This window comes from Trachypithecus francoisi, unplaced genomic scaffold, assembly GCF_009764315.1.
Source record: "Trachypithecus francoisi isolate TF-2019V2 unplaced genomic scaffold, Tfra_2.0 Lachesis_group5, whole genome shotgun sequence".
Taxonomy (NCBI): domain Eukaryota; kingdom Metazoa; phylum Chordata; class Mammalia; order Primates; family Cercopithecidae; genus Trachypithecus; species Trachypithecus francoisi.
The window spans coordinates 94,685,488-94,709,431 of NW_022681470.1; the positions used below are offsets into that span (position 1 = coordinate 94,685,488).

Here is a 23,944-nt window from a genome sequence, read left to right on the forward strand (position 1 = left end):
TCCTGAGGGTTGGGTACGTGAGTCACATGGTAATGTTTAATAAATACCAGTAAGAATGAATCCTTTAAATTTGGGTTTCAGGACATATGGCGAGTGTTTGAGCTTTGAGGTTGGACAGGCCTGGGTTTGATTCCAGCTTTATGACTGGTTACTAATTAGTAACTCTGGGCAAGTTTTAAAATCTGTTTAATGCCTCAGTTTTTTCATCTATAAAATGGGTGATGGCCTCAACTCACAGGCTGCTGTGAAGACATGGCTGTAGCTGGGGGCCAAGGGAAGCATTGAGGGCTTTTCAACAGTGGGGCTTTGAACAGGCAGCAACAGCGGGAAGATGCCTGAGTGCGGTGCATCTGGAGGGCAATGTGGAAAACCTGACATGATCAGGCCCTGTGGTTGAGAGCTCCCAGCTTATTCACTAACCTGTTGGTGCTTGACAGTTACAAAGTACTTGGCCGGTGCTCTCACTGGAACTAAGGAAACTGAAGGCCTGAGAAGATAAGCAATTGGTCACATAGTGGGCGAGTGGCAAAGCTTGTGCTGGTGAGAAGGAAGGCAGAGGGTGGAGTGCACAACCTGTATATAAGGATATAGGAAGCAGTAATGTGCTGATAAATGTTGAACAGCTAGGAAAAGGTGTAGCAAGCGGCTTCCAGGAAAACATAAGCTCTAATTTACAGTGTTAGCTGATTTCTGTGGTGTAAATACTCTGATCGTGACTGATTTCAAGCTGCTAATGTGATGTCACTGTGGAGTTAGGAAGAGATGTATACGGATGATCAGAAGGTCATCTTGCCTGTGGTCACACAGCCATCCCTGTGGCAGAGAAGGGTTCCAGCCTGGGCAGTCTGACACTTGAGCCCAAGCTCTAAACATGACTGTCCTCCTCCTCCTCCTCCTGTTCATGACAGGATAGCCGTAACAAGGGGCATGAGCTGGCTCAGTGACATCAGCTGTCAAGTTGCAACCCATTTCCAGATAACCACTGATCTTTGGTGCTGGCATAGTTAAGGCTCTACCCAAGCTATCTCTCATCCTCATCCATGATGGCAGGACATGTTCTGATAGGCCCCATTTGGATCCCACTGGCACCGCCAGGAGAACTGGAGGCAAGAGTCTGGCCAGAAAGGTTAGCTGAGGCAGAAGGCAGCTTATGGGGGTGGAGTGAGTACAGAAATACCCAGGCCTGGAGTCTGTTCTCCAAAATTGATTTTTCACAGCCCAGAAACTGTAGCCAGCACTAAAAAACCAACAAGAACAGCACATTTTTGCTACTAACAACATATTCATGATAATTTATTAGAAGATCATTAAATCTAAGTATGCGATCTGGAGCCTTGAATCAAGCAGGTGGCTCTGTTTGGGGATGAAGGAGTGGGAGGGAAATCAGGAATCCAGAAGGGAAGGGCAGAGAAGGCGGAGGATGCTGAAGGGGTTGGGGGTGGGTGCTAGAGGGCCTGGTCATGGGAAAACACATGAGACCCCAGGCTTGCATCTGAGGCCTGGTGCTGTGACTTCTAGTGTCTGTGTGTGTGTGTCTGTGTGTGTGTGTGTGGTGGCAGGGGTAGGGGGAATGACTGTGTCATTGATAATAATAAGAATCAAGATTATTATTTTATATTTTATTTTTTTTTAGAGACAGGATAATGCTCTGCCACCTGGGCTGAAATGCGGTGGCACTATCACAGCTCACTGGAGCCTCAAACTCTTGGGCTCAAGCAGTCCTCCTCCCTCAGCCTCCTGGGTAGCTGGACTACAGGCACTTGCCACCATGTCCAGCTAATTTAAAAAATTTTTTTAGTGTCTGGGTTTTGCTATGTTGTCCAGGCTGGTCTTGAACTCTTGGCTTCAATCAATCCTCATGCCTTGGGCTCCCAAAGTGCTGGGATTATAAGCATGAGCCACCACGCCTGGCCAGAATCAAGATTATTGTGCAAGAGCAATTGTCAGGTATCTGGGGTTGTGGCTTGTATTACAAGTAATATTTAGCTCTCAGTGTCAGGGTTAATGGTGGATTGGAGAGGTGAGAACTGATATACAGAGGGGACTCTGGGCTCATTTTGGGGGAGCTCTGTTCCACCCTGACCTGGACACTTGCTGCTTACCAGACAGGAGAGCTGCTTTAGAAGCTTCCTATGTGTATATGTGTGCATGTGTGCGTGCATGGGCTAATATGTGCACACAACCATGTACACATGTGCATGTGTGTCCACCTGCTTACATTTTTTCTGGGTGTGTGTCTGTGTATGTGTGCATGGATCTCCTACCCTTTCCTCTTCCCATCTAGGGAGGGAGCTGGACAGAGGCCAAAGGGTGATGGGGAATCAAGAGCCAGAGAGGAAGAGGCCTGCCTTTTAAAACCCCAGGTGTGCTGGGGAATTCTCTCTTGGTGACTTCCTTTCTGATTCCTAATGCTGCTGTGGTTAGAAATGAAAATGAATTCAGCTCTGGTCCCATCCTTTGGAACCCCCTCTACACACAGTGGGAGCTTAATAAATACTTGATGATGATGCTGAACCTGGGAAGCCAGCAGCTGTTCCTAGCTCTGACTCTCAGAGCCCCATGGGACAAATCAGGCAGGGAACGACCATGGGGGAATCTTCAGTCTTCCTGCCAGATCCCCCTGTGACTCCACGCCCAGCTGTTAGGGAAAGGGCTGGAGCTATGGTCCTCTTCACACACCCCCTGCTTTGGAGAGGCCAGTTCTTCCTCAGTAGCTTCTCTGGTTTTTCCCCTATCCAACATTTGAGCAATATTTATTGAACAACCACTTTGTACTGAATATCATAGTGGAAATGCATCCTGGGAGACAGTATAGGATCTGTAGGGTCAGACTGAGTAAGTTCAAATCCCAGCACCTTTAATTACAAGCGGGGTGACATCTGACAAGTTACGTATCTATGTTTGAGTGTTTTTTCCCCTTTCCTTTCTCTCCTTCTTCTTCTCCTCCTCCTCCTTCTTCTTCTTCCAATTTTCATCTGTAAAAGGAGAGTGATGACATCATTTTCGTGGGGTTGATGTGAGGGTTGGAAATAACAGAGAGGTGCCTGAACACGCGGCGTAGGCACTCAATCAATGGTAGGTGAATTTATCCACCCAGTGTTAGGAGGCATGGATCCCCTCTGCTTCTGTGACCTTGACGTTGTTACTCAACATCTCTAAGCATGAGGCTTTGTAAATGAGACCATACTGCCCACCTCCTTGGGTGTTTGGAGAATGTATCCGGATAATATGTGTGAAACAACCTATCGTAAACCCTGGTGGTTAATAAATGTTTGCCTTCCCCTCCGTCTGCCCCCTCATCAGGGGGCACACCTCCCCTCCTTCGGAGGCCCTCTGTCCCTCCTCCCCATCGCCCAGCGTGAGCGAACATCCCTCATCGCCTGGGCTTGCGGGCTGTGGCCATACCTGTCAGAGCAAAGAGGACAGTGGCTCAGCTCCGGGGTCGGGGAGCAAAAACTACAGTTCCCAGCCCTCGCTGCGCCGCCACTGGGGCCGGAGACGAGGACGCCATGCCCCTCCCCTGGGGAGGAGCCTACGCGGGAGGCGGAGCTAGGAGGAGGTTGGAGAGTTAAGCCAAGCCAATGAGACCAGCTGCTAATAAGTGGGCTTGGCTTACAATGTAACAGTGGCAGGAGGAGGCGAGCGAAGCTATTGAGCCAGCGAGGAGTGAAGCTGATCCTGGCCTCACACGCTCCTAGAGGACCACCTCCTGAGAGAGTTCTTTCACCCCCTCTTCTTTCTCCAAGCTCCCCTCCTGCTCTCCCTCCCTGCCCAATACAATGCATTCTTGAGTGGCAGCGTCTGGACTCCAGGCAGCCCCAGAGAACCGAAGCAAGCCAAAGAGAGAGGACTGGAGCCAAGACACTGGTGGGGGAGATTGGATGCCTGGCTTTCTTTGAGGACATCTTTGGAGCGAGGGTGGCTTTGGGGTGGGGGCTTGTGCTGCAGGGAATACAGCCAGGCCCCAAGATGGACACTTCTGGGCACTTCCATGACTCTGGGGTGGGGGACCTGGATGAAGACCCCAAGTGCCCCTGTCCATCCTCTGGGGATGAGCAGCAGCAGCAGCAGCGCAGCAGCAGCAGCAGCAGCCACCACCGCCAGCGCCACCAGCAGCCCCCCAGCAGCCCCTGGGACCCTCGCTGCAGCCTCAGCCTCCGCAGCTTCAGCAGCAGCAGCAGCAGCAGCAGCAGCAGCAGCAGCAGCAGCAGCAGCCACCGCATCCCCTGTCTCAGCTCGCCCAACTCCAGAGCCAGCCCGTCCACCCTGGCCTGCTGCACTCCTCTCCCACCGCTTTCAGGCCCCCCCCTTCGTCCAACTCCACCGCCATCCTCCACCCTTCCTCCAGGCAAGGCAGCCAGCTCAATCTCAATGACCACTTGCTTGGCCACTCTCCAAGTTCCACAGCTACAAGTGGGCCTGGCGGAGGCAGCCGGCACCGGCAGGCCAGCCCCCTGGTGCACCGGCGGGACAGCAACCCCTTCACGGAGATCGCCATGAGCTCCTGCAAGTATAGCGGTGGGGTCATGAAGCCCCTCAGCCGCCTCAGCGCCTCCCGGAGGAACCTCATTGAGGCCGAGACTGAGGGCCAACCCCTCCAGCTTTTCAGTCCTAGCAACCCCCCGGAGATCGTCATCTCCTCTCGGGAGGACAACCATGCCCACCAGACCCTGCTCCATCACCCTAATGCCACCCACAACCACCAGCATGCCGGCACCACGGCCAGCAGCACCACCTTCCCCAAAGCCAACAAGCGGAAAAACCAAAACATTGGCTATAAGCTGGGACACAGGAGGGCCCTGTTTGAAAAGAGAAAGCGACTGAGTGACTATGCTCTGATTTTTGGGATGTTTGGAATTGTTGTTATGGTGATAGAGACCGAGCTCTCTTGGGGTTTGTACTCAAAGGTAGGGGCTGTGGTTTCTCTTTATACCTTGAACAAAAGGAATATGTAGGTAGCAACAGAGGGATTGAGAGAGGGGGATTGAAAGAGAGACTGAGAGAGAGAGAGAGAGATTGAGAGAGAGAGAGATTGAGAGAGATTGGGAGGGAGACTGGGAGAGAGAGGTGGTGGTGGTGGTGGTGGTGAGAGGCGCTTGCTCAGTTATACTGAACACTCTAACTTCCCGTGGTTTTCCTTCTTGATCCCAGGAGAATTCATTCCTCGCTTCCTTTGGAGGGTAGGGGACATCCCCACACACTGTGTCTAATTTGCAGACTCTCTGTTAGGGAGGATTAAATAATCCCTTCTGAGAAATCGCTTTTCCTCCTGGCTCACTGGTACTAAAGCATAACCCAGCAGCTTAACGCACCAATTAATTACACTCCGCCTTGATGTGTTTGCCAGTTCCTGCGACTTCCCCTTCTTTCCTCCCCTCCCTGCTCCACTCCATTTTCCTGAGGATAAAAAAGAAATAAATGTCTGGGTGGGGGGTGGGGATTCCATACCATTGCCCAAGTCCCTTCTCTCCCTGTCTTCTTCCTCTCTTCCCAAGTTTCTATTTGCCTCCTCTTCTCAGAAATACTCAGGCAAAACAGAAAACCATTCATGACCTGTGTCTCCTGAGGGCATGGGGTAACAATATAGATGGAGGAAATCAGTGGTCCTTTCCCTCAGGAGAGAGGACTCAGAATAAACCTGCTGCTGCTTTGTAAACATCTCCTGATAAAAATGGCTACAGGTGTTACCTGGGCAGAGCAGCTGGGCGCCGCCTTGGCATCAGCTGGGGGAGCACCTCTCCTTGGGATGGGATGACAGGGCTTGCCAGGCGGTCCCCGCAAGCCCGCGCCCCAGCTCAGCCCCAGTTCTCCCCTCCCACCTCAACTCCTTCTCCTTGGGATAAATAAAGATGAGTGTGTGTGTGAGTGCGCGCCCGGATGGAGAACAGCAGGCACTGGCTTTAGGGGGGATCTGGCCCCACTGCTCCAGCCTCTCAGTCCAGCCCCAAGACGGAGGAGGGGGTTTCCCTCCCAGAGGGAATGGAGATGGAGGAAGGTGGGTTTCTGCCGATGCTCTGCTTGCCGGGGAGCTCTCCTGCTGTGGGCTGGAAGGCTTGGAGACCTGGGAATCAGTGGACAAGTGGCTCCACGATACCCCCACCCCCAATTTGTTGGTGTGTGTGTGTATATGTGTGTAATGTGTGTACGTATGCATGCGCCTGCTTGTTGCTTGGATTTTTCTATTTATTTGTCATTTAGGGCAGGGGGTGGCTGGCCGGGCTGGCCAGCGGGTAGCTGGGAGGGGTTCAGCTGTTGGAGGTTTCAAATAGAGCTTGTTTCAGGCAGGGCACAGCTGCTGCGAGACTGTCACATTCCTTATTGAAATCCAGCCGCAAAAACCTAGGAGGTGCTGATCGGATTTCCCCCATTCCCAGCATCTCGCTTTAACTGGGGATGGGCAGACTTTCCCGCCCTGGAAACGGGTGGGGCAGACCTGTCAGACGACCTGAATAGCCAAGACCAAGACTTCCAGGCAGAGGGTCCTCCAGCAACCCGGTTGCTGTCAGTGGGCTGCCCCAGCGGAGGGCAGCACCTGGAAGCCGCCTTAGTCAAAATAGCTCAAGGATGAGCGTCTCAGCGAGCAGAAGCGAGTGGGGTTTCCCCTGGAATCGCAGCTCACTTAGTCATTCCCTGTAATGAGCCTTTGCGTCTGCGGGTCCTTCTGCTCGCTGCCTTCTCAGAACCGCCTCTCCTGCTGGGCGCTCCAGGAGATGGGGCTGGCAGCCTCGCCAGGGCTGGCAGCTGCCCTGGTCACAGCCCTGGCTCTCTCCAGTCCTCCCTTGGAGATCAGGGGCCCTTGCTGGGGAAAACTGATGAAGGCCCCAATGCAAGGAGGGTGTGGGGAAGGGGCAGCCCCAGCATCTTCTCTTTCAGTGACACCGTGGTCAGAATTCTTAAGGAAATGGCTCTTCCCAGAGGCAGTGGCTGTGCATAGGATCTATGCACATTTGTCTTAATGTGACGGGAGGGTCACCACTCTTCAGGATCGGGCCCTCTTCCCTGCCTGAGGCAGGTGCCACCCCTGAGGGGGAACTCAGGGAAAGGGGCTTTCCCAGAGATGCGGAAGGCAGATTTTAGGTGAATGAAGGGGGAGGCCACCTGAGGTGCCTGGCTTCCCCCATTTCTGAATCACTGACCCTCATGGCAGCAGTGGTGTGCACTGAGGGGACAGCAGCTGAGAGGTCCTTCTTGCCTCAGTTGCCACTTCCTGTGTGCCTTGGAGCTGCTCCTGAGATAAGCAGAGTTCATTTAACTTGCTCACCCACTCACCCATCCCTGCACTGGCCATCCAGGTTTTGAGTCATTTATGGAACAAGTATTTTCTGGGTGTCTCCTGTGTACCAGGCCCTGTAGACACCGCAGGGCCAAGGTAGATACCCCTCTCTCCTGGAAGCAGATGGGATGGTTTCAAGGAACTGGGCCAGAGTTGGAATCCCAGCTCTGCCACTACTATTTGTGTGATCTTGGATAAGTCATGGAGCTTAAGCGAGCCTGTTTCCCCAGCTGTCAAGGAGGGAGAATTAAATTAGAGACATGTAAGGCATGTATCTGCCTGCTCAACAAATGGGACCTATGGTGATTGTTATTGATGATGACAATGATGAGAGGAAAGGAGATGTCTTTTTCCTGTTATCTAATTCTGGCTATAAAATGAGTTGGGGCCTTAACAGATTGGGATCTAAGACTTGTCAATGGAGTGGGAAGTTGTATCTGGGAGGGAAGAAGTTCTGAGAAGGGACTGGGTCTGACTAGAGACCACCTTTAAACATGGTCTGTTCTTGGTGAATGGAGGTGATGGAGGTGAATATCTGTGTCCCAGTTTCATGGAGGAAGTGGTCTCTTCTCCTCCACAGTCTGGGTAAGATGAGGAGTCACAGCCCAGGAGAGCTCAGGGATATTCAGTGGATCCTGGGGAGGGATGGGTGACAGTCTCTTTTGCTGGAGAGTTTTGTGTGCCTGGTTCGCCCTGCTGACCAGTCTGGAGGCAGGCGGATGGACGAGGCAGCCTCAGGGGTACCAGGCAGATTAGGTAATTCTGCCCTGCCAATGGCAGCTCCCACTCAAAGGCTCTTGGGAGGGGATTTTTCCCCAAGTGATTGAAGATTAACTGACCTTGTGCCTGAGCTGCTGCTTTCTGAAGTTCTCTGCCTTTTTTCCCATGGGGTTGTGGCCTTGCTGTTTACCTGTTTGGCAGGTGCCTGTTGCTGGGGGAGCAACTTATCATGCAGGCCTGGGTCTCTTGAAAAGGAGGGTGGCATGTGCTCCGTGCATGTTCAGTGAATGCAAATGGGAGCCAGTGTGAGGGGGCTGAGCAACCGGGACAGAACATCCCCAGCTCCCGCCTCACAGGCCTGTAGGTGCTGATGTTGGAAGGAAGCTCTGCTAGGAGGCACCAGCGTGGAGCAGGGAGGTGGGGCTTGATTCCTGGGCGAGCTCAGATAAGAGGGGAGCTTCTCATTATTATGCCTGGGACATGAGATCAAATGGCAGAGAAATGCCTGAGATGGCCTCAATAGGCTCCTAAAGGTACCAGGTGACCCTTGAACCAAATGAGGAGTCCCTTTTTTTTTTTAATAGGCAGGTTTACTCTCTGAAGGCTTAGACATTGTGATGAGGCCTGGTCTAGAGATTCTGTTGAGAGTCTTAGTCACACCATCTCTACCTATCAGTGCCACCTGGATAGAGCAGCAAGGACCTGTGAAGTCCTTCTTGGTGTTCTTTATTTTCTTTTAGAGCTGGTTTGGGGCACACCCACTCCATTGCATTAAATTACCTCTATGTTCTCTTCCCTGGGTTCAGAAGGAATTAGGGAGGGGAAAGACCTGGCTGCCCTCCCCTTTCCCCAGGCTGTGACTTCACCACCCTGACCCTGCCATCATGTTGGTGGCTGAGCTGGTACCTCTGTGTGGCTGGCAAGGCACCCATGGGCCTCGTTTCTCAGGACCTCAGGCGTTGGACTGCGGGATCGTCTCGGGGAGGCTGGAGAGTGCTGGTGCGACGGCGCGGCTCTTCTTTCCCACCAGTCTGTACAACCTCAAGCCACTTCCCCATGCCTGGCCTCGAAACTAGTCTGCATCTCGCCTCCCAGGCAGAACCAGTCCCCTGCCCGCTCCCCTACCATGGCCCCGTCTCGCCTGCCCCACCGACTTCCTGCCCCTCTGCTCCTCTCTGCTGCCCCTGCCTGGTCTCGTTGCTGGGGTAACCCAGGTGGCAGAGAGGAGTTGGTGTGAAGCTGCTTATCTGGGTTGCCCTGTCTGCTCCCATGGTGGCTTCTTTTCCAACCTCTAGTTACTCTTTCTTCAGACAGCCTCATGGGAGGCCACCCTGGTGGCACAGGCTTTTCCGCATGCCCAGGGGAGCCTGGTCCTCTGGCCGTTCACTCTTTAAAGAGAATGGCCAAGGCTATTCTCTTAGGCCAAGGCCAACTTGTCTGTCTCTTTACAGACCTCAAAGAGGTCCGTGAGTCCATCCCCAGCCTCCAGACCAAATGGCTGAGTAGTATCGCTGGTTCCAGTTCTGATCCTCTGCTCTCCCTGGTCATGGAAGCCCTGTCTGCAGAAGGGCAGAGCAGCAGCCCAGGCTTGGATGGCCAAGTGGCTCTGCACCTTCTCTTTGGAGCCAGGTGCTGGTTTGGGATAGGCTGTTGGCTGTCACGGTGTCCTGGTATTTTTGAGAAGATGCCTCCGGGTATTGGTGCCTGTGTTTCAGGCCATGGCGGAAAAGTAGGAGTAGGATAGATCCTTTCCAGCCCTTTCCACGGACCCTCCCTGTGGGGTGACCTGCAGGACCAGGATGCAGAAGGCAGGAGACTGGTTGAGAGCCTGTGAGCCCGCTGCTGAGGGCCCTGGGCACACATTTTGTCTTCACAGGTCACACTGAGTGTGTCGGCCCACAGGAGGGCGAGCGTGAAAATGGCCTTCTGACAGCGTGAAAATGGCCTTCTCTGCCGCCTGCCCCAGGGTGGTGGTGACTTTATTTATAATCTTTGTGGACAGTCTGTAAATGAGTCAAACATTTGTAACCCACAGGGGGACAGCTAACTGTTTATATATGCTTCTCCTTTGCGTGTCATCACACTATTTATAACTGTCCTGGGGAAAGACTTCATCACACATCCGGACTTCCCTTCCCCACAGGCGGCGTTACCCGGGTGCTCGGCCAGGGGCATTCTGACTAGGGCATTTATCTCCTGCATAGCCTAACTAGAAAGCCATCTGATGGCCTCGTATTTCTCTTATTGCGCTTTCAGGAAGAGGGATTTGTAAGGCCATGGTCAAAAGATCTGCTTTAAAAAATATAAGGTACAGAAAATCAAAATGAAAAGAAATTTGAGTAACCTCTGTAGAGAATCTGGGGCCTGGATGGAAATGTAAGATCAGAATAGGGTGCTTCAGTTCTGTTGCAGTTATTTGTGAAGCACATTTGGGGGAGAAAATGAGTGTGTGCAGGGGTTGTGAGGGGCAGCTGTATATTGATGAAATACCACTTTACTCAGCTCAGTGACAGGGAGACCAGCACGTTCATTCGTAGTTCTTTTTCTTTTTCTTTCAAAACCCCAAAGGGAGAGCAAGAAAGCAAGCCACCTATTCCTCTTTAAATAATGAGGGTGGGGAATTCTGAGACTGTGCTGTTCCCAGGAGCTGTGGGGAGGAAAATTCTAGTGCCTTTTCTTCAGGTGAGGAAAGTCCGGAGGAGGCGAATGGGTTTTGAAGTGTCCCCTCCCCCGACCCTGTCATTCCACCCCCAGGTGCTCAGCTGGGATCTGAGGGAAAGGAGGGGAGGAGCGGCTGGGGGCAGGGACCACGCTACTTTCTGGTCGCCCAGCACTTCAGCTGGGCTGGCCGGGATGTTGCTGAGTGACAGGAGAGGGGAAGGCAAGGACCGTTTGCTGAGCGCTGGGCTGGCTTTGCATTACACCCGGGAGTACGAGGAGCAGGTCATGTTCACCGCCCCCTGTGTAGATGAGGTCACCAGGCCATGCTGACACGCTAGTGGTGGTGGCGCTGAGATAAGAACCCAGGCCCATTTAGCTCCCGAGGTGTCCTTTCCCTGGCCTGCTGCTGCTGGTTAGATTGCCCATATCCTTAAAACAGACAAATTGAGTTTATGGCCCTGAGACCCGTGATGCAAAATGTTGGGACAGGAGGAACTTTACCACGAGCTGGGCAGGAAGGGCTCGATGGAGGGCAGGAGATGCCAGCGCAGGACCTGGAGAAGACAGTGCTGGAGGGGTGACAAGGGCAAGTGTGGGCCCCCGGGGTAGCCTAGGATCAGGGTGAGATTGTGGACTGGCCCAAGGTCAGTTCTTGATGCCACCTCTCTGGAGTCTGGTGCTGCTGCCCTCAGGGTGATACCGGGCAGGCTGTGAGGAGGGTAGGTGTGGGGATTAGGGGTTTCACCGTGTTAGCCAGGATGGTCTCGATCTCCTGACCTCGTGATCCGCCTGTCTCGGCCTCCCAAAGTGCTGGGATTATAGGCTTGAGCCACCGCGCCTGGCCTGCTCTTCTTTTAGGCTGCCTTTTTCCTCCAGCACTGGCTGTGTGGCTGTTTATCAGGGGACAGTCACATGAGCTCAGCATCTTACATCTTACAAGGCATTTTCATCCCTGGGTCCTTCATGACCCTCATGATGGCTGGCCCAGGGCTCATGATGACCAGCTATCTCAGGGATGAGAAAACTCGGCTGCACAGGGGGTCCGAGGGTTCAGTGACTCACTCCAGGTGCCCATCTCAGGAGAGATGGTTCTAGAATGAGAGCTCAGGTCTCAGTGCACTTCTGGTTTCCCTATTGCAAATCCCACCACAAACTTCTGCTGGGGATTTGAGCGAGGGACCTCGAAGAGTTTCTCCATTCCTGGTTCTGGAAGTTTCTTCATTCTTGAGTCCCATTTTCCTGTGTCCCTGTCTGTGCCTCACGCCTCTGTTGAGCTCTGTCGTGGGCACTGAGTGCCGGGAAAAGGACTGTCTCTGCTTTGAGCCCCTCAGGAGGTGCTTCTGCCTCTTGCTTCCAGCTTGTTGTGTGATCTTTTGTCGAGTCCCTTCTCTTTGGGTCTCATTTCTCTGGCCTTAAAACAGGAGCTGAACGCCCTTCCTGTGCTGAGGCTTTGCAATCCAATTCCAGATCATGTTTCATCACAAGGCTGAGCAGCCACAGTCCCGAGAGTCCTGTTCTCAGGGGTGTCAGGCAGCACCCAGATGGCATCCATCCCAGGCGGGCGGTGGTTTATGGTGTTGGTGCTTGGGAAGACTGAGGAAGGAGACAGTGACTCAGACTGGGGATGCTGGGTGGATTCCCTGTAAGGGGTTGGGGGGTCCCTGAAGGTCTAGACAAGCCAGGATGGGAGGGGCCCGGGCAGGGGCTCAATTCTGAGTGTGAGAAGTCCGGGGAGAGGGGGCAGAGTGTGTAAGGAACAGAGCGGGCATGAGGACGGCTTCAGGTTGCTGCCATGTGGTGCACACAAGGGCATGTAGGGAGGACACAAGAGACTGTCTTGTCAGGAGAGGCTTTGGGCAGCAGTGAACACAGGCCCAGGGCGAGGGCACAGTGATGGATGGAATATTTGGTAGCATCGGTAACCTCCAGGGCTGCAGAGTTCCACACACTCAGGCCCTGAACACCTGATATCCTTTCTCAGAGGTGGCCGGGCTTGGTAGTTAAGTTCTTGGATCCGGGCGTGGTGGCTCATGCCTGTAATCTCAGCACTTTGGGAGGCTGAGGCAGGTGAATCACCTGAGGTCAGAAGCACGAGACCAGCCTGGCCAACATGGCGAAATCCCATCTCTGCTAAAAATACGAAAATTAGCCTGACGTGGTGGCACACGCTTGTAATCCCAGTTACTCAGGAGGCTGAGGCTGGAGAATCACTTGAACCTGGGAGGCGGAGGTTGCAGTAAGCTGAGATCACGCCACTGCACGCCAGCCTGGGCGACCAAGCAATACTCTGTCTCAAAAAAAAAAGGCTTGAGTGGCACACCAGTGATGTGTCCTCTGGGAACTTACTGAACCCAAAGCCTATTTCCTCAATGTTAAGAGGGAATCACAACTACTGGCTGTAGCACAGCAGCCAGCACAGAGCCAGCCACACACTGGGTCTCAGCAGCTGGCAGCTGTTGTCTTTATTAGAGTGGTGGTTAGAAGTTGCCACCTGGAGCATCAAGACTGGAGGGGCATGTGCGCCCACGTCACCCCTCCACTGTCTGCAGGTGCCCATAGATGAGCTGGTGTCCCTGCCTGGAGAGCACGTGTGGAACACGCCCCTTTTCTCATGAGGTCGAATGGCCTCCCCTCCATGACCAGCTCCCCAGTCATGTTTCTGGATAGATCTTGCTGGGTGAATCTGTGTGAGTAAAAAGGAAGTGGGCTGTTCCCTGGAGGGCAGGGCTGCAGTGGTGGCCTGGGCTGGACTTCTGGAGCCTTCTTACCCCATGGGGCCCAGTTATTCTACACTCAGTCAGCAATTTGTGGTCTGGGCAGAGCTAACCGGGTGTGGACATGCAAATCGGACAGGTGGAGAGAGAACAAAAATAAACCCGTGGGGCCAGGCCAGAGGCTGAGAGGCCTGGAGGAAGGTCAGGGGGACATATGATGACCAGGCAGAAAAAGGCTGAGAGAGCAGGGCCCCGGGAAGAGCTGAACTGGGAAGCTGGCCTGTTACAGAAACAGGGAAGAAAAGCATTGCTACAGCTTGTCTGATGCGTCACCAAGAGAACACAATTTCCTCTTCAAGACTTGAGTCAGGGTGCTTTCTAGAATTCGAAAGGTCCTTTCTGCCCCTTCACCCTGCTTGGAGCGCCAGGGCTGCGGCAGTGGGTGACGTTCCCAGCCAGGTGCCAGGGGGCAGGCAGCAAGAGCAGCTGGGCAGGGGAAGGACGTGCCTAGGGCTTGCCCTTCGTGGAAGCCATATTTTTTTCACAAGCCCTGGTGGCAGGGTAACCAGAGTTGTATTCTGAGCAGAGCCTTGATGATACTAAATGAACAGCATGCAAATGATGTGTGAAATAATATGCAAATTGGCATCTGTTATTTTTGAGTCAGCTTGTTGGGCATTTTTCTTACAGGACAGGAGTGATGCTCAGTGTCAAATGAACAGGAAAGTCAGCTTAAAGGACACTCCTTGCAGGAGCTGAGCTGGCACCTACTCTTTAGAGCTCGCTCATACCAGGCCTGGCAGGCAACATCTATAAAGACAGTTGTTTGGTGTTTTGCTTCAGGTTATAGATGGAGAGACCTATAAAGGTGGGTCCCCTGCCCAGGGTTACCCAGTACATAGGGAGGAGGAAGCAGATGCCTGGCCTGAGCCATCGAACCTTGCTGACCTGTCAGTGGCTTTGAACTGAGGGGGCCCTGCAGGGAGGCAGGGACAGGCTGCCCTTGCTCATTCTAGCCCATCTGCCACTGTTGGTTTTCCTTAAGCTCTGTGTCTCAAACTCTCTGAGCCTCATTGTCCCTGTTTGTAATGGATGTGTGGAGACTGACACCCACTAGCCTGGGGAGGATGACACTTGCTAATGGTTGGTCAAGTGGCCAACCCGGCAGTGGGCGCTCCTGGGCTGCCAGCAAATGGTGGCTCCTCCTAGCCCCTTTGCTTGAGTTGGCACCTGCTTGCCTCCTCACAGGCTTCCACTAGCAGGGAGTTTTGCAGAGCAAACCCCTTTTGAGATTTCTGATTTTAACAAATTGGAGTTTAGCTATTTTCTTTCTTTTCTGTCTTCCAGTGGGTAAGATGTTGGCCCCCAAAAAGCTTCCATACACGGGAGAGCCTGGAGCTGCCGGCATGGGTGATGTTACCTTCTCCCAGGGTGAGGGCTTGGGGCAGGCATGTTGCTCAGGGCTGAGCCACCGCCTTTGGAGGAGCTCAGAGCTGGATGGCATTGGTGGAGGATGCAGGGGAGGCCTCCTCAGGGAGGCACCACACCTGCTCTGGATGGCCAAGCTCTGTTGGCCAGACAGGTGTGCTAGCCTGGGTGGGCATGATCTCTGCATATGCCTCCCAGCCCTGTGAGGAAGGCAGGGAAAGGACCATCCTCCTCCTTATAGGACCCCAAGGCCCATAGAAGTTATGTGGTGGCTCACACCTGTAATCCAGCACTTTGGGAGGCCGAAGTAGGAGGATCGGTTGAGCCCAGGAGCTCGAGACCAGCCTGGACAACATAGTGAGACTTTGTCTCAAAAAAAAAAAAAAGTGATGTGACTTGTCCAAGGCTACTCAGCATTGTTGGTGGCAGGGGTATAGCTGGAATCTAGGAATTCCTGGTTTTAGTTCTTCCTCTCTTTTTCTTTTTCCCATCCCTCTTTTGGAAACATATCCTGAACATCCACTGTGTGGCAAGCCCTGCTCCAGGCGGCAGGAGTGCAGAGAATCTGTGCCTTACGTACTCTGGGGAGGGTCTCTCCCCAGCCAGATGTGTTGTTCTCCACCAACTCTTCCTAAGAGAGCACAGCCTTTCCCCATAGACCTGGATTCAAACCCTGGCTATTCAGCTGTGTGGCCTTGCACAGCGGCCTCTTTATCTGGGAGGTGGAATTTTAATTCCTCTTGTGGGTGAGAGGTGGAGAATTCAACGTGGAGCAGAGCTGGCACTCAGGGGGCTCTTGTCCGTGCTGGGCAGTGGTGGGTTTTGCCTTTGGTTGTTTCTTCTGAGAGCTCAGTGGCCTTGGGATCATACAAGGTCCCTCACAGCTGGGCCCAGGGTTCCCAGCCCCTCCTGCTCTGGGCTGGACCTTAAGCTCTGCCAAGATGCTTTCCTCTACTCCGGGAGAGTAATGGTGCTGAGCCTGGTAGGAGGGCATTTTGGCAGAAGACACCTGACGGGGTGCACACTATGTGCCAGCGATGGAAAGATCCCTCAAGAGTGAAATGAAATTGATGCAAGCTGAGAGCAAGTCTAGGATGGAGTTGAGTCATGAGGGTTTCCTCGTGGGTGGATGGGATCATATATAATGCTTGTGTCCACAGCAGCTTGGGGGAAATGCACCGCTTTCATAAAATGGGAACTTATTTTTCCTTTCATAAGAATGACTCCAAAGCAACACCAGGTCTTATTCAGGAGTGAAGAGGTGACAGGCGGCGGAGGAGAAGAGAATATTTATTAAGGACCTATTATGTGCGTTTACACATCTCATCTCATTAAGCCCTCACAGCAACCCTATGAGGTAGATATAATTCTCCCCATTTTACAGATGACAGATCCAAGACTCAGAGAGGTTAAGTGACTTTCCCAGGGTCTCACAGCCGGGAGGTGGTGGAGTTCGGATTTGCACATAGGGGAGTGTCTCTGACGCCTGCACACTGTGCAGCAGACACACTTTTGCATATCACACCCTAGACTGGGCTCTTTCAAGCTAAAAAGCTTCTCCTTGCCTCCCTGAGCTCTCCACTCCTGCCCACTCTGCCCCTTACTGTGCCACCCTCACTGCCCTTCCAGCCTCCCCCAGAGCCTCAGGGGATGTTTTGTGCTCTTGGAGGGAGGAAGGGAGGAGGGGAGGAGGATGCTGTCAGTTTAGATATAGGGGTTTGCTGAAGCTCTAGGTGCCGTCTGGGCTCTGGGGCTGAGGAAAGTCTCCTGTGGGCCCTGGAGGGGCCAGCTGAGCCCTCAGCAGCATGTGTCCTAGTGTTCTCGCCGCAGCTCTGTGGCTTCCCAGCTGTGCAACCTCATTGAGAAAACTGACCTCTTTGAGCCTCAGTCTCCAGGTCTGTGAATGGGGTTAACAGTGTTTTCTCCCTGTCATGAGAATGGGTGTCATGAGGAATAAATGTGACAAGGGCATCCCCTGGTGTGTTCTGGTTGGCTCTGGAGGTTCAGCACCAAATAGACATGGAGCTCACAGACTGGTGGGGGAGGCAGGCACTGAATAAGTAGCAACAGGTCTGATGTAAGCTTTGCGACAGACAAGGCCACACACATGTGGCTTGGGTTTGACCCACAAGCCTGAGACTTGATGTCCCATGCGTCTGTCTGCTCCCCTTCCCCCTGTTTCCTGAAGGTCCATCTCACCCTCACTTCTTCCATCCTCCCTCGTGACTGTCTCCCAGGCCATCCTCTGATTCTTCTATATGGGCCATCTAGCCTGGCTTTAGGAGAACAGGCTTTAGCGCCGGGCAGATCTCCGGTACAGCGCTGGCTGTGTCGCTCACTGTAGGCTGTGTGGCTTTGGGAGCTGTCTTGGTGCTTTGATTCGCAGTTTCCATGGGGGGGAATCCTAACCTGGCCGCTGGGCCTGTCATGAGAGTTAATGAGATTGCTGTTTGTAAGGCATGGGACATGGTTTCTGGCACCCATGGAGCGCGCTGTGAAGGCCAGCTGAGTTGCAGGTGAGGGGAAGCGTCCTGGGCTAGGTGTGGGCAGCTTGGTTTCTGGGCCTCTGTTTTGTCATCTAGAGAGTGAGAGAAGGAGCCTGAGAAGGGGATGTTTCCTGCATTGGCCATCTGTGGAAGGTCGTGAGCACCAGATGGAGTTACAGAGAAAACTGGAAGAAAGCTGTGCTGTTCCAGCTGGAGGGGGTCCTCATGGATGGTGCATGTTGGCAGGGTGGGCTGTGGGGGGCGTTATCGTCCTGTCCCACAAGCGAAAGCCTGTGAAGACGTAGTGGCTAAGGGGATTTTCTCACTCTCAGGAGACAGCTGAGAGACAGGCCCTTCTGGCCAGCCTCCCTTCCTGCTGCCTCCTCCCTGCAGGCCAGCCCTTGGCACGAGGCCTGCTTGTCTCCTGAACCCTCCTAGCAGCAGGGATTTAATTACTATAATGTAAGTAGCTGTGGCTTGAGGCCTTCTGGTGGAGGGGAAACAAATTTGTCTTCCACTAGGAGAATAAAAGTCTATGAAAAGGAAAAGAAATGTACTTTTCCCCGAGGTACCTGAGGCTGTTGGTCTCAGGGGAGCTTCCCTCAGGGCAGGGAGAGGGAGCATGGGTGGCAGCAGGAGGAAGCACCACGTCTGACTCAAGGACCCCTGGCGCTTGCTTTTCCTTTCTGTGGGATGACTCAGCGAAGCTGCCTCTGTTTCCCCAATGACCCTGCTAACAGATCAGCCTGACATTCAATAGGCATCTGTCAAGCACCTACCACATGCTAGGCACTTAGAAACTTCCAGCTGAGGAGCGAGCCCAGGCGGAAAAATAATTTTATTCATTTGACAAAGTTATTGAATGCCTGTTATGTGCCAGTGTATTGTTCTAGGCACCACGGATATACAGTCATGTGTTGCACAGTTAAGAAATGTGTCATTAGGCAATTTCATCATCGTGCGAACATCATGCAGTGCGCTTACACAGACTAGGTGGCATGGCCTTCGGCACACGAGGCCGTATGGTGGAGCCTACTGCTCCCAGGCCACAAACCAGTACAGCCCGTTACTGTATTGAATACTGTAGGCAATCATAACACAATGGCAAGTATGTATCTAAACATAGAAAAGGTACAGTAGAAATACTGTACAATGGATACAAAATACTACACCTGTATAGGGCACTTACCATGAATGGAGCTTGCAGGACTGGAGATTGCTGTGGGTGAGTCAGCCAGTGAGTGGACAGTGAATGTGAGGGTCTAGGACATGACTGTACACTAGTGTAGGCTTTGTAAACACTGTTCACTTAGGCTAACTACATTTATTTAAAATAGTTTTTTCTTCAATAACAAGTTAACCTTACCTCACTATAACTTTTTTGTTTGTTTGTTTTGTTTGAGATAGAGTCTCACTCTGTAGCCCAGGTTGGAGTGCAGTGGCACGATCTCGGCTCACTGCAACTTCAACCTCCCAGGTTCAAGGAATTCTCCTGCCTCAGCCCCCCGGGTACCTGGGATTACAGGCATGCACCATCACACCCAGCTTATTTTTGTATTTTTAGTAGAGATGGGGTTTCTCCATGTAGGCCGAGCTGGTCTCAAACTCCTGACCTCAAGTGATCCACCTGCTTTGGCCTCCCAAAGTGCTGGGATGACAGGCATGAGCCACTGTGCCTGGCCAAATTTTTCACTTTATAAGATTTTTATACTCTTTTGTAATAACACAAACACATTATACAATTGCATAAAAGTATTTTCTTTATATTCTTACTCTATAAGCTTTTTTCCATTTTAGAAATATTTGTTTAAAAAGATGCATTTTTACTTACAAAATTTTTTTTTTTTTTGGTTAAAAACAGACACAAACACACATTAGCCTGGGCTGACACAGGTTTGGGATCATCAAGATGTCACGAAGTGACAGGAATTTTTTCAGTTTCATTATAATCGTACAGGACCTTGACTGAAATGTCATTATGTGACGCATGACTGTGGTAGAAAAAACCCACAAAAGAGAAAAATCTTTGCTGTCAGGAATTTATATTTTAATAGGTAAACTTGATAGTAAACTATGTAAGCTAATTCTGTATTATGTTTGATGGTGATAAGTGCTATGATGAGCGTTATGAAGAGCTTCTTCCCTCCCAGATACAACTTCTCACTCCATTGACAAGTCTTAGATCCCAATCTGTTAAGGCCCCAGCTCACTTTACAGCCAGTTAGATAACAGGAAAATGACATCTCTTTTCCTTTCATCATTGTCATCATCAATAACAATCACAATTGTTAGGACCATTCTGGATGGGAGTGCAGGGGCTTCTGAGAGGAGAATGGTCATATTATTTTATTTACTTTTTAATTAATTAATTATTATTATTATTTTTGAGACAGAGACTCACTCCGTCGCCCAGGCTGGAGTGCAGTGGCACAATCTCGGCTCACTGCAAGCTCCGCCTCCCGGGTTCACTCCATTCTTCTGCCTCAGCCTCCCGAGTATCTGGGACTACAGGTGCCCGCCACAACGCCTGGCTAATTTTTTGTATTTTTAGTAGATATGGGGTTTCACCGTGTTAGCCAGGATGGTCTCAATCTCCTGGCCTCGTGATCCGCCCGCCTCGGCCTCCCAAAGTGCTGGGATTATAGGCATAAGCCACTGCACCCAGCCTTTTTTTTTTTTTTTTTTTTTTTTTTAAGACAGAGTCTCACTTACTCTTGCCCAGGCACGATCTCGGCTCACTGCAATTTCCACCTCCCAGATTCAAGTGATTCTCCTGCCTCAGCCTCCTGAGTAGCTGGGATTACAGGCACATGCCACCACACCCAGCTAATTTCTGTATTTTTAGTAGATACAGGGTTTCACCATCCTGGTCATGCTGGTCTTGAACCCTGACTTCAAGTGATCTGCCTGCCTCGGCCTCCCGAAGTACTGGGATTATAGGCATGAGCCACCATGCCTGGCTGAGAGTGGTCATTTTAAATAAGTGCTCAGAGGCAGGTGCAGTGGCTCATGCCCTTGAGAGGTCGAGGCAGGAGGATCCCTTCAGTTCAGGAGTTTGAGACCAGCCTGGGCCATACAGTGAGACCCCTTCTAAACAAAACAAAAAATTAGCTGGGCATAGTGGTGCATGCCTGTGGTCCCAGCTACTTGGGAGGCTGAGGTGGGAGGATCGCTTGAGCCCAGGAGGTCAGGGCTGTGGTGAGCTGTGATCATGCCACTGCACTCCAGCCTGGGGAATAGAGTGAGACCCTGTCTCAAAAAACAAACAAACAAACAAACAAACAAACAAAACCCCCACAAACAAAACAGATAAATAAGTGCTAAGTGCTTAGGGCCAGGCATAGTAGCTCACGCCTATCATCTTAGCACTTTGAGAGGCCAAGGCAAGAGGCTTACTTGAAGCTAGGAGTTTGAGACCAGCCAGAACAACATGGCAAGACGCTCATCTTTACAAAAAAAAAAATAGCTGGGTATATTGGTGTGCGCCTGTAGTCCTAGCTACTCGTGTGGCTGAGGTGGGAAGATCGCTTAAGCCCAGAAATTCAAGGATGCCGTGAGCTATGATTACGCCACTGTGCTCCAGCCTGGGCGACAGGTGAGACCCTGTCTCTAAAAATAAACACATAAATAAATAAATTAAATGAGTGCTCAGGGAAGGCCTTACCAAAAAGGTGATGTCTGTTGGAGGATCTGAAGTTGGTGAGGGAGCCAGCCACCTGGGGGAAGAGGAATAGCAAGGTGAAGGCCCTGGGTGGAGATCATGCCTGGTGTGGTGTAGATAGCACTGTCCAGTGGACACAAAATGGGAGCTACCGCTGTCATTTTAAATTTCTGAGTAGCCGTATTAAAAATAGTGAAAAGAGAAAAGTAGAATTACACATGTTAATAATATTTTTAATTCAACCCAACGTAGCCAGAATATTATTTGAATGTGCAAGCAATGTAAAAAATTATTGAGATCTTTTATACTCTATTTTTTGTACTAAGCCTTTGAAATCTGGTGTGTCTCTGCCACAGCATATCTCAATCAGACATTAAGTTTTCATTGGAGATACTTGATCTGTATTCAGAGTTTATAAAATTTACAATTAAAAGAACAGACTTGCTGGGCGTGGTGGCTGACACCTGTAATCCCAGCACTTTGGGAGGCTGAGGCAGGTGGATTGCTTAAGGCCAGGAGTTCGAGTCCAGCTAGGTAATGTAACATAGTAAGACTCTATCTCTAAAAAAAAAAAAAAAAAAAAAAATTAGCTGGGTGTGTAGCATATGCCTGTGGTTCTAGCTACTTGGGAGGGTGAGGTAGGGGGATAGCTTGCTGTTGAGGCTGTGGTAAGCCATGAGTGTGCCACTGCACTCCAGCCTGGGCAACAGAGTAAGATCCTGACTCCCTGTCTGCAAAAAAAAAAAAAAAAAAAAGAATAGATTCACACACTCAAGTTGTTGAAAATGTACTTGAAATTTTTCCAATAAAAGAATGGAGTGTATGGGAGGCTGAGGCAGGAGAATGGCGTGAACCCGGGAGGCGGAACTTGCAGTGAGCTGAGATCTGGCCACTGCACTCCAACCTGGGCGACAGAGGGAGACTCCGTCTCAAAAAAAAATAAAAAAAAAGAATGGAGTGTCTTTTTATATGTAATTTTAAATGAAATGGACTTAAAATCCAGTTGCACTGGTCATGTAGCAGGGGCTCAGTGGACACACGTGGCTGGTGTCACCACATTGGACAGTGTAGGTCTGGGAGTAGAAAGGACGCCTGTGAGGCTGATTCAGTGAGTGGAGGGAGCATGTAGGGGGGGGGTTATGCGGTCACAGGGGAGGCGGGGCTGGCTCTGCATGGGTTTATAGACTGTCCTGAGGACTGTGGCCTTTACCCTGGGTGAGATGGGAGCAAGAGGAGGGCTTGGAGTAGAGAATTGACAAGATCTGACTTACGTTTTAATAGTACCACTCTGACTGCAGTGTTTGGAACAGACAGGGAGGGGGCAAGCCAGGGCCAGGGAGCCCTCCTGAGAGGCTATGGAGACAGCTCAGGTGAGGGTGGTGACGGTTTGGACCTGGTTGGTAGTATTGAGTTGGTAAAAAGTGGCTGGGCCCTAGGGCTATTTAAAAGGAGGGCATTCTGATGAATTGGATGAAAGGTCATGGTGTGCAGGGCAGGCAGTGGTGAGAGAAAGGGGATGTCAAGGATGAGGCTGAGACTTTTGGCCCAAGCAACTGGAAGGATGGAATTTCTGTTAATTGAATGGAGAAGACTGTGGGAGAAGCAATTTTTTGGGGGAAGACAGGGAGTTTGTGGTTGGACTTGTTAGGTTTGAGGTGTATCAATTTCGATATAATGAGGGTAGCACATGCCCCAGGGGTTGTAAGAGGTCACAGGATGGTGCCTGAGGCTGTGGAAAGCTTCTACCTGGGCTCCTGACCCAGAACAGATGGCTCCTCTCACCTTCCAGAGGTCTGTTCCAGGCATGGCTGGCAACATTAAAAAAACATTCAACCGGGCATGGTGAATCCTGTAATCCTCACACCTGTAATCCCAGCACTTTGGGAGGCTGAGGCTGTGGATCATGAGGTCAGGAGTTCAAGACCAACCTGGCCAACATGGTGAAACCCCGTCTCTACTAAAAATACAAAAACTAGCCGGGCATGGTGGTGCACACCTGTAATCCAAGGTACTCGGGAGGTTGAGGCAGGAGAATTGCTTGAACCTGGGAAGGCAGAGGTTGTGGTGAGCTGAGATTGTGCTACTGTACTCCAGCCTGGGTGACAGAGCGAGACTCTGTCTCAAAAAAAAAAAAAAAAAAAAAGAAAAATCAACTAAGTTATCCGTGCCTCAAGTGACATGGGTGTTGACTCCCTGATGGTCACTGGAAGTTGCTAGGGTCTTTCTGAGTCAGTCCACATTTCAAGGTCAGATCTCCCTGCTCTGGGCTGATGAATAAAACACGTCATAAATGCACAGAAGTTCCCCCAGCATGGCCCGGAAGCCTGATTTTATGGAAACTTACTGAAATGGTACAAAACGCTAAAGATATGCATTCCTAATTTTCTAGCACTTTCAACTCCACAGGGATGTTGGGGGAAGGGATTAATGAGCTTGGAGAAGTGGAATAACCTCCTCAAGGTCTTGCAGCTGGGGGAAGGTAAGCACTGGATGCTGAGAATCACCAGCCTCACGTGCGTCAACCATGTCGCCAAATGTCCAAAGCCTGCAGAGGGCCCAGGGCTCTCACGGACCACACAGGAAAACCACTGCACCTGTTCCTTTTAAGGCTGGGAGGAGAGTGGGGAAAGGCAGCAGGTATGGCTTTTGAGGTCTTCTCCTAGCCCAACGGGTGTCTGATGCTGACACCTGGGCTTGGAGGGTGAGAGTCTTGGGACCTGTAGACCAAAGCCACCTCACTTGGGCAGCCCAGGCCTGCTGGACATGGGCCTTCTGACTTAGATTCAGAGCTGGACCCTGACGCTTGTTGGTTGCATGACTTCAGTGATTCAATCTTTGAGTTTGTCTGTTTCATGGGGGTGATGGTGCCTGCCTTGCAGGAGTTTTGCAAAGTGATGTTAATGAAGGAGCTTAGCCCAGTGACTTGACACATGTCCAACATAAGGAATGCCTGTGGGGCTGCCTGGCTCTGCCCCTAGAGTGGAGGGAGACAGTGCAGAGG

At 51.6% G+C, this 23,944-nt stretch overlaps 1 protein-coding gene across 1 annotated transcript in view; it reads left to right on the plus strand.

Annotated features, from left to right (window-relative positions):
- Nucleotides 1–3,615: 3,615 nt before the first annotated feature.
- KCNN3 (potassium calcium-activated channel subfamily N member 3) overlaps nt 3,616–23,944 on the plus strand; it is a 165,339-nt gene continuing 145,010 nt past the window's right edge. Inside the window, 2 exon segments of the mRNA XM_033195907.1 lie at nt 3,616–4,069; nt 4,072–4,907. Coding sequence (XP_033051798.1) covers nt 3,970–4,069; nt 4,072–4,907 — 936 coding nt within the window. The 5' untranslated portion in view covers nt 3,616–3,969.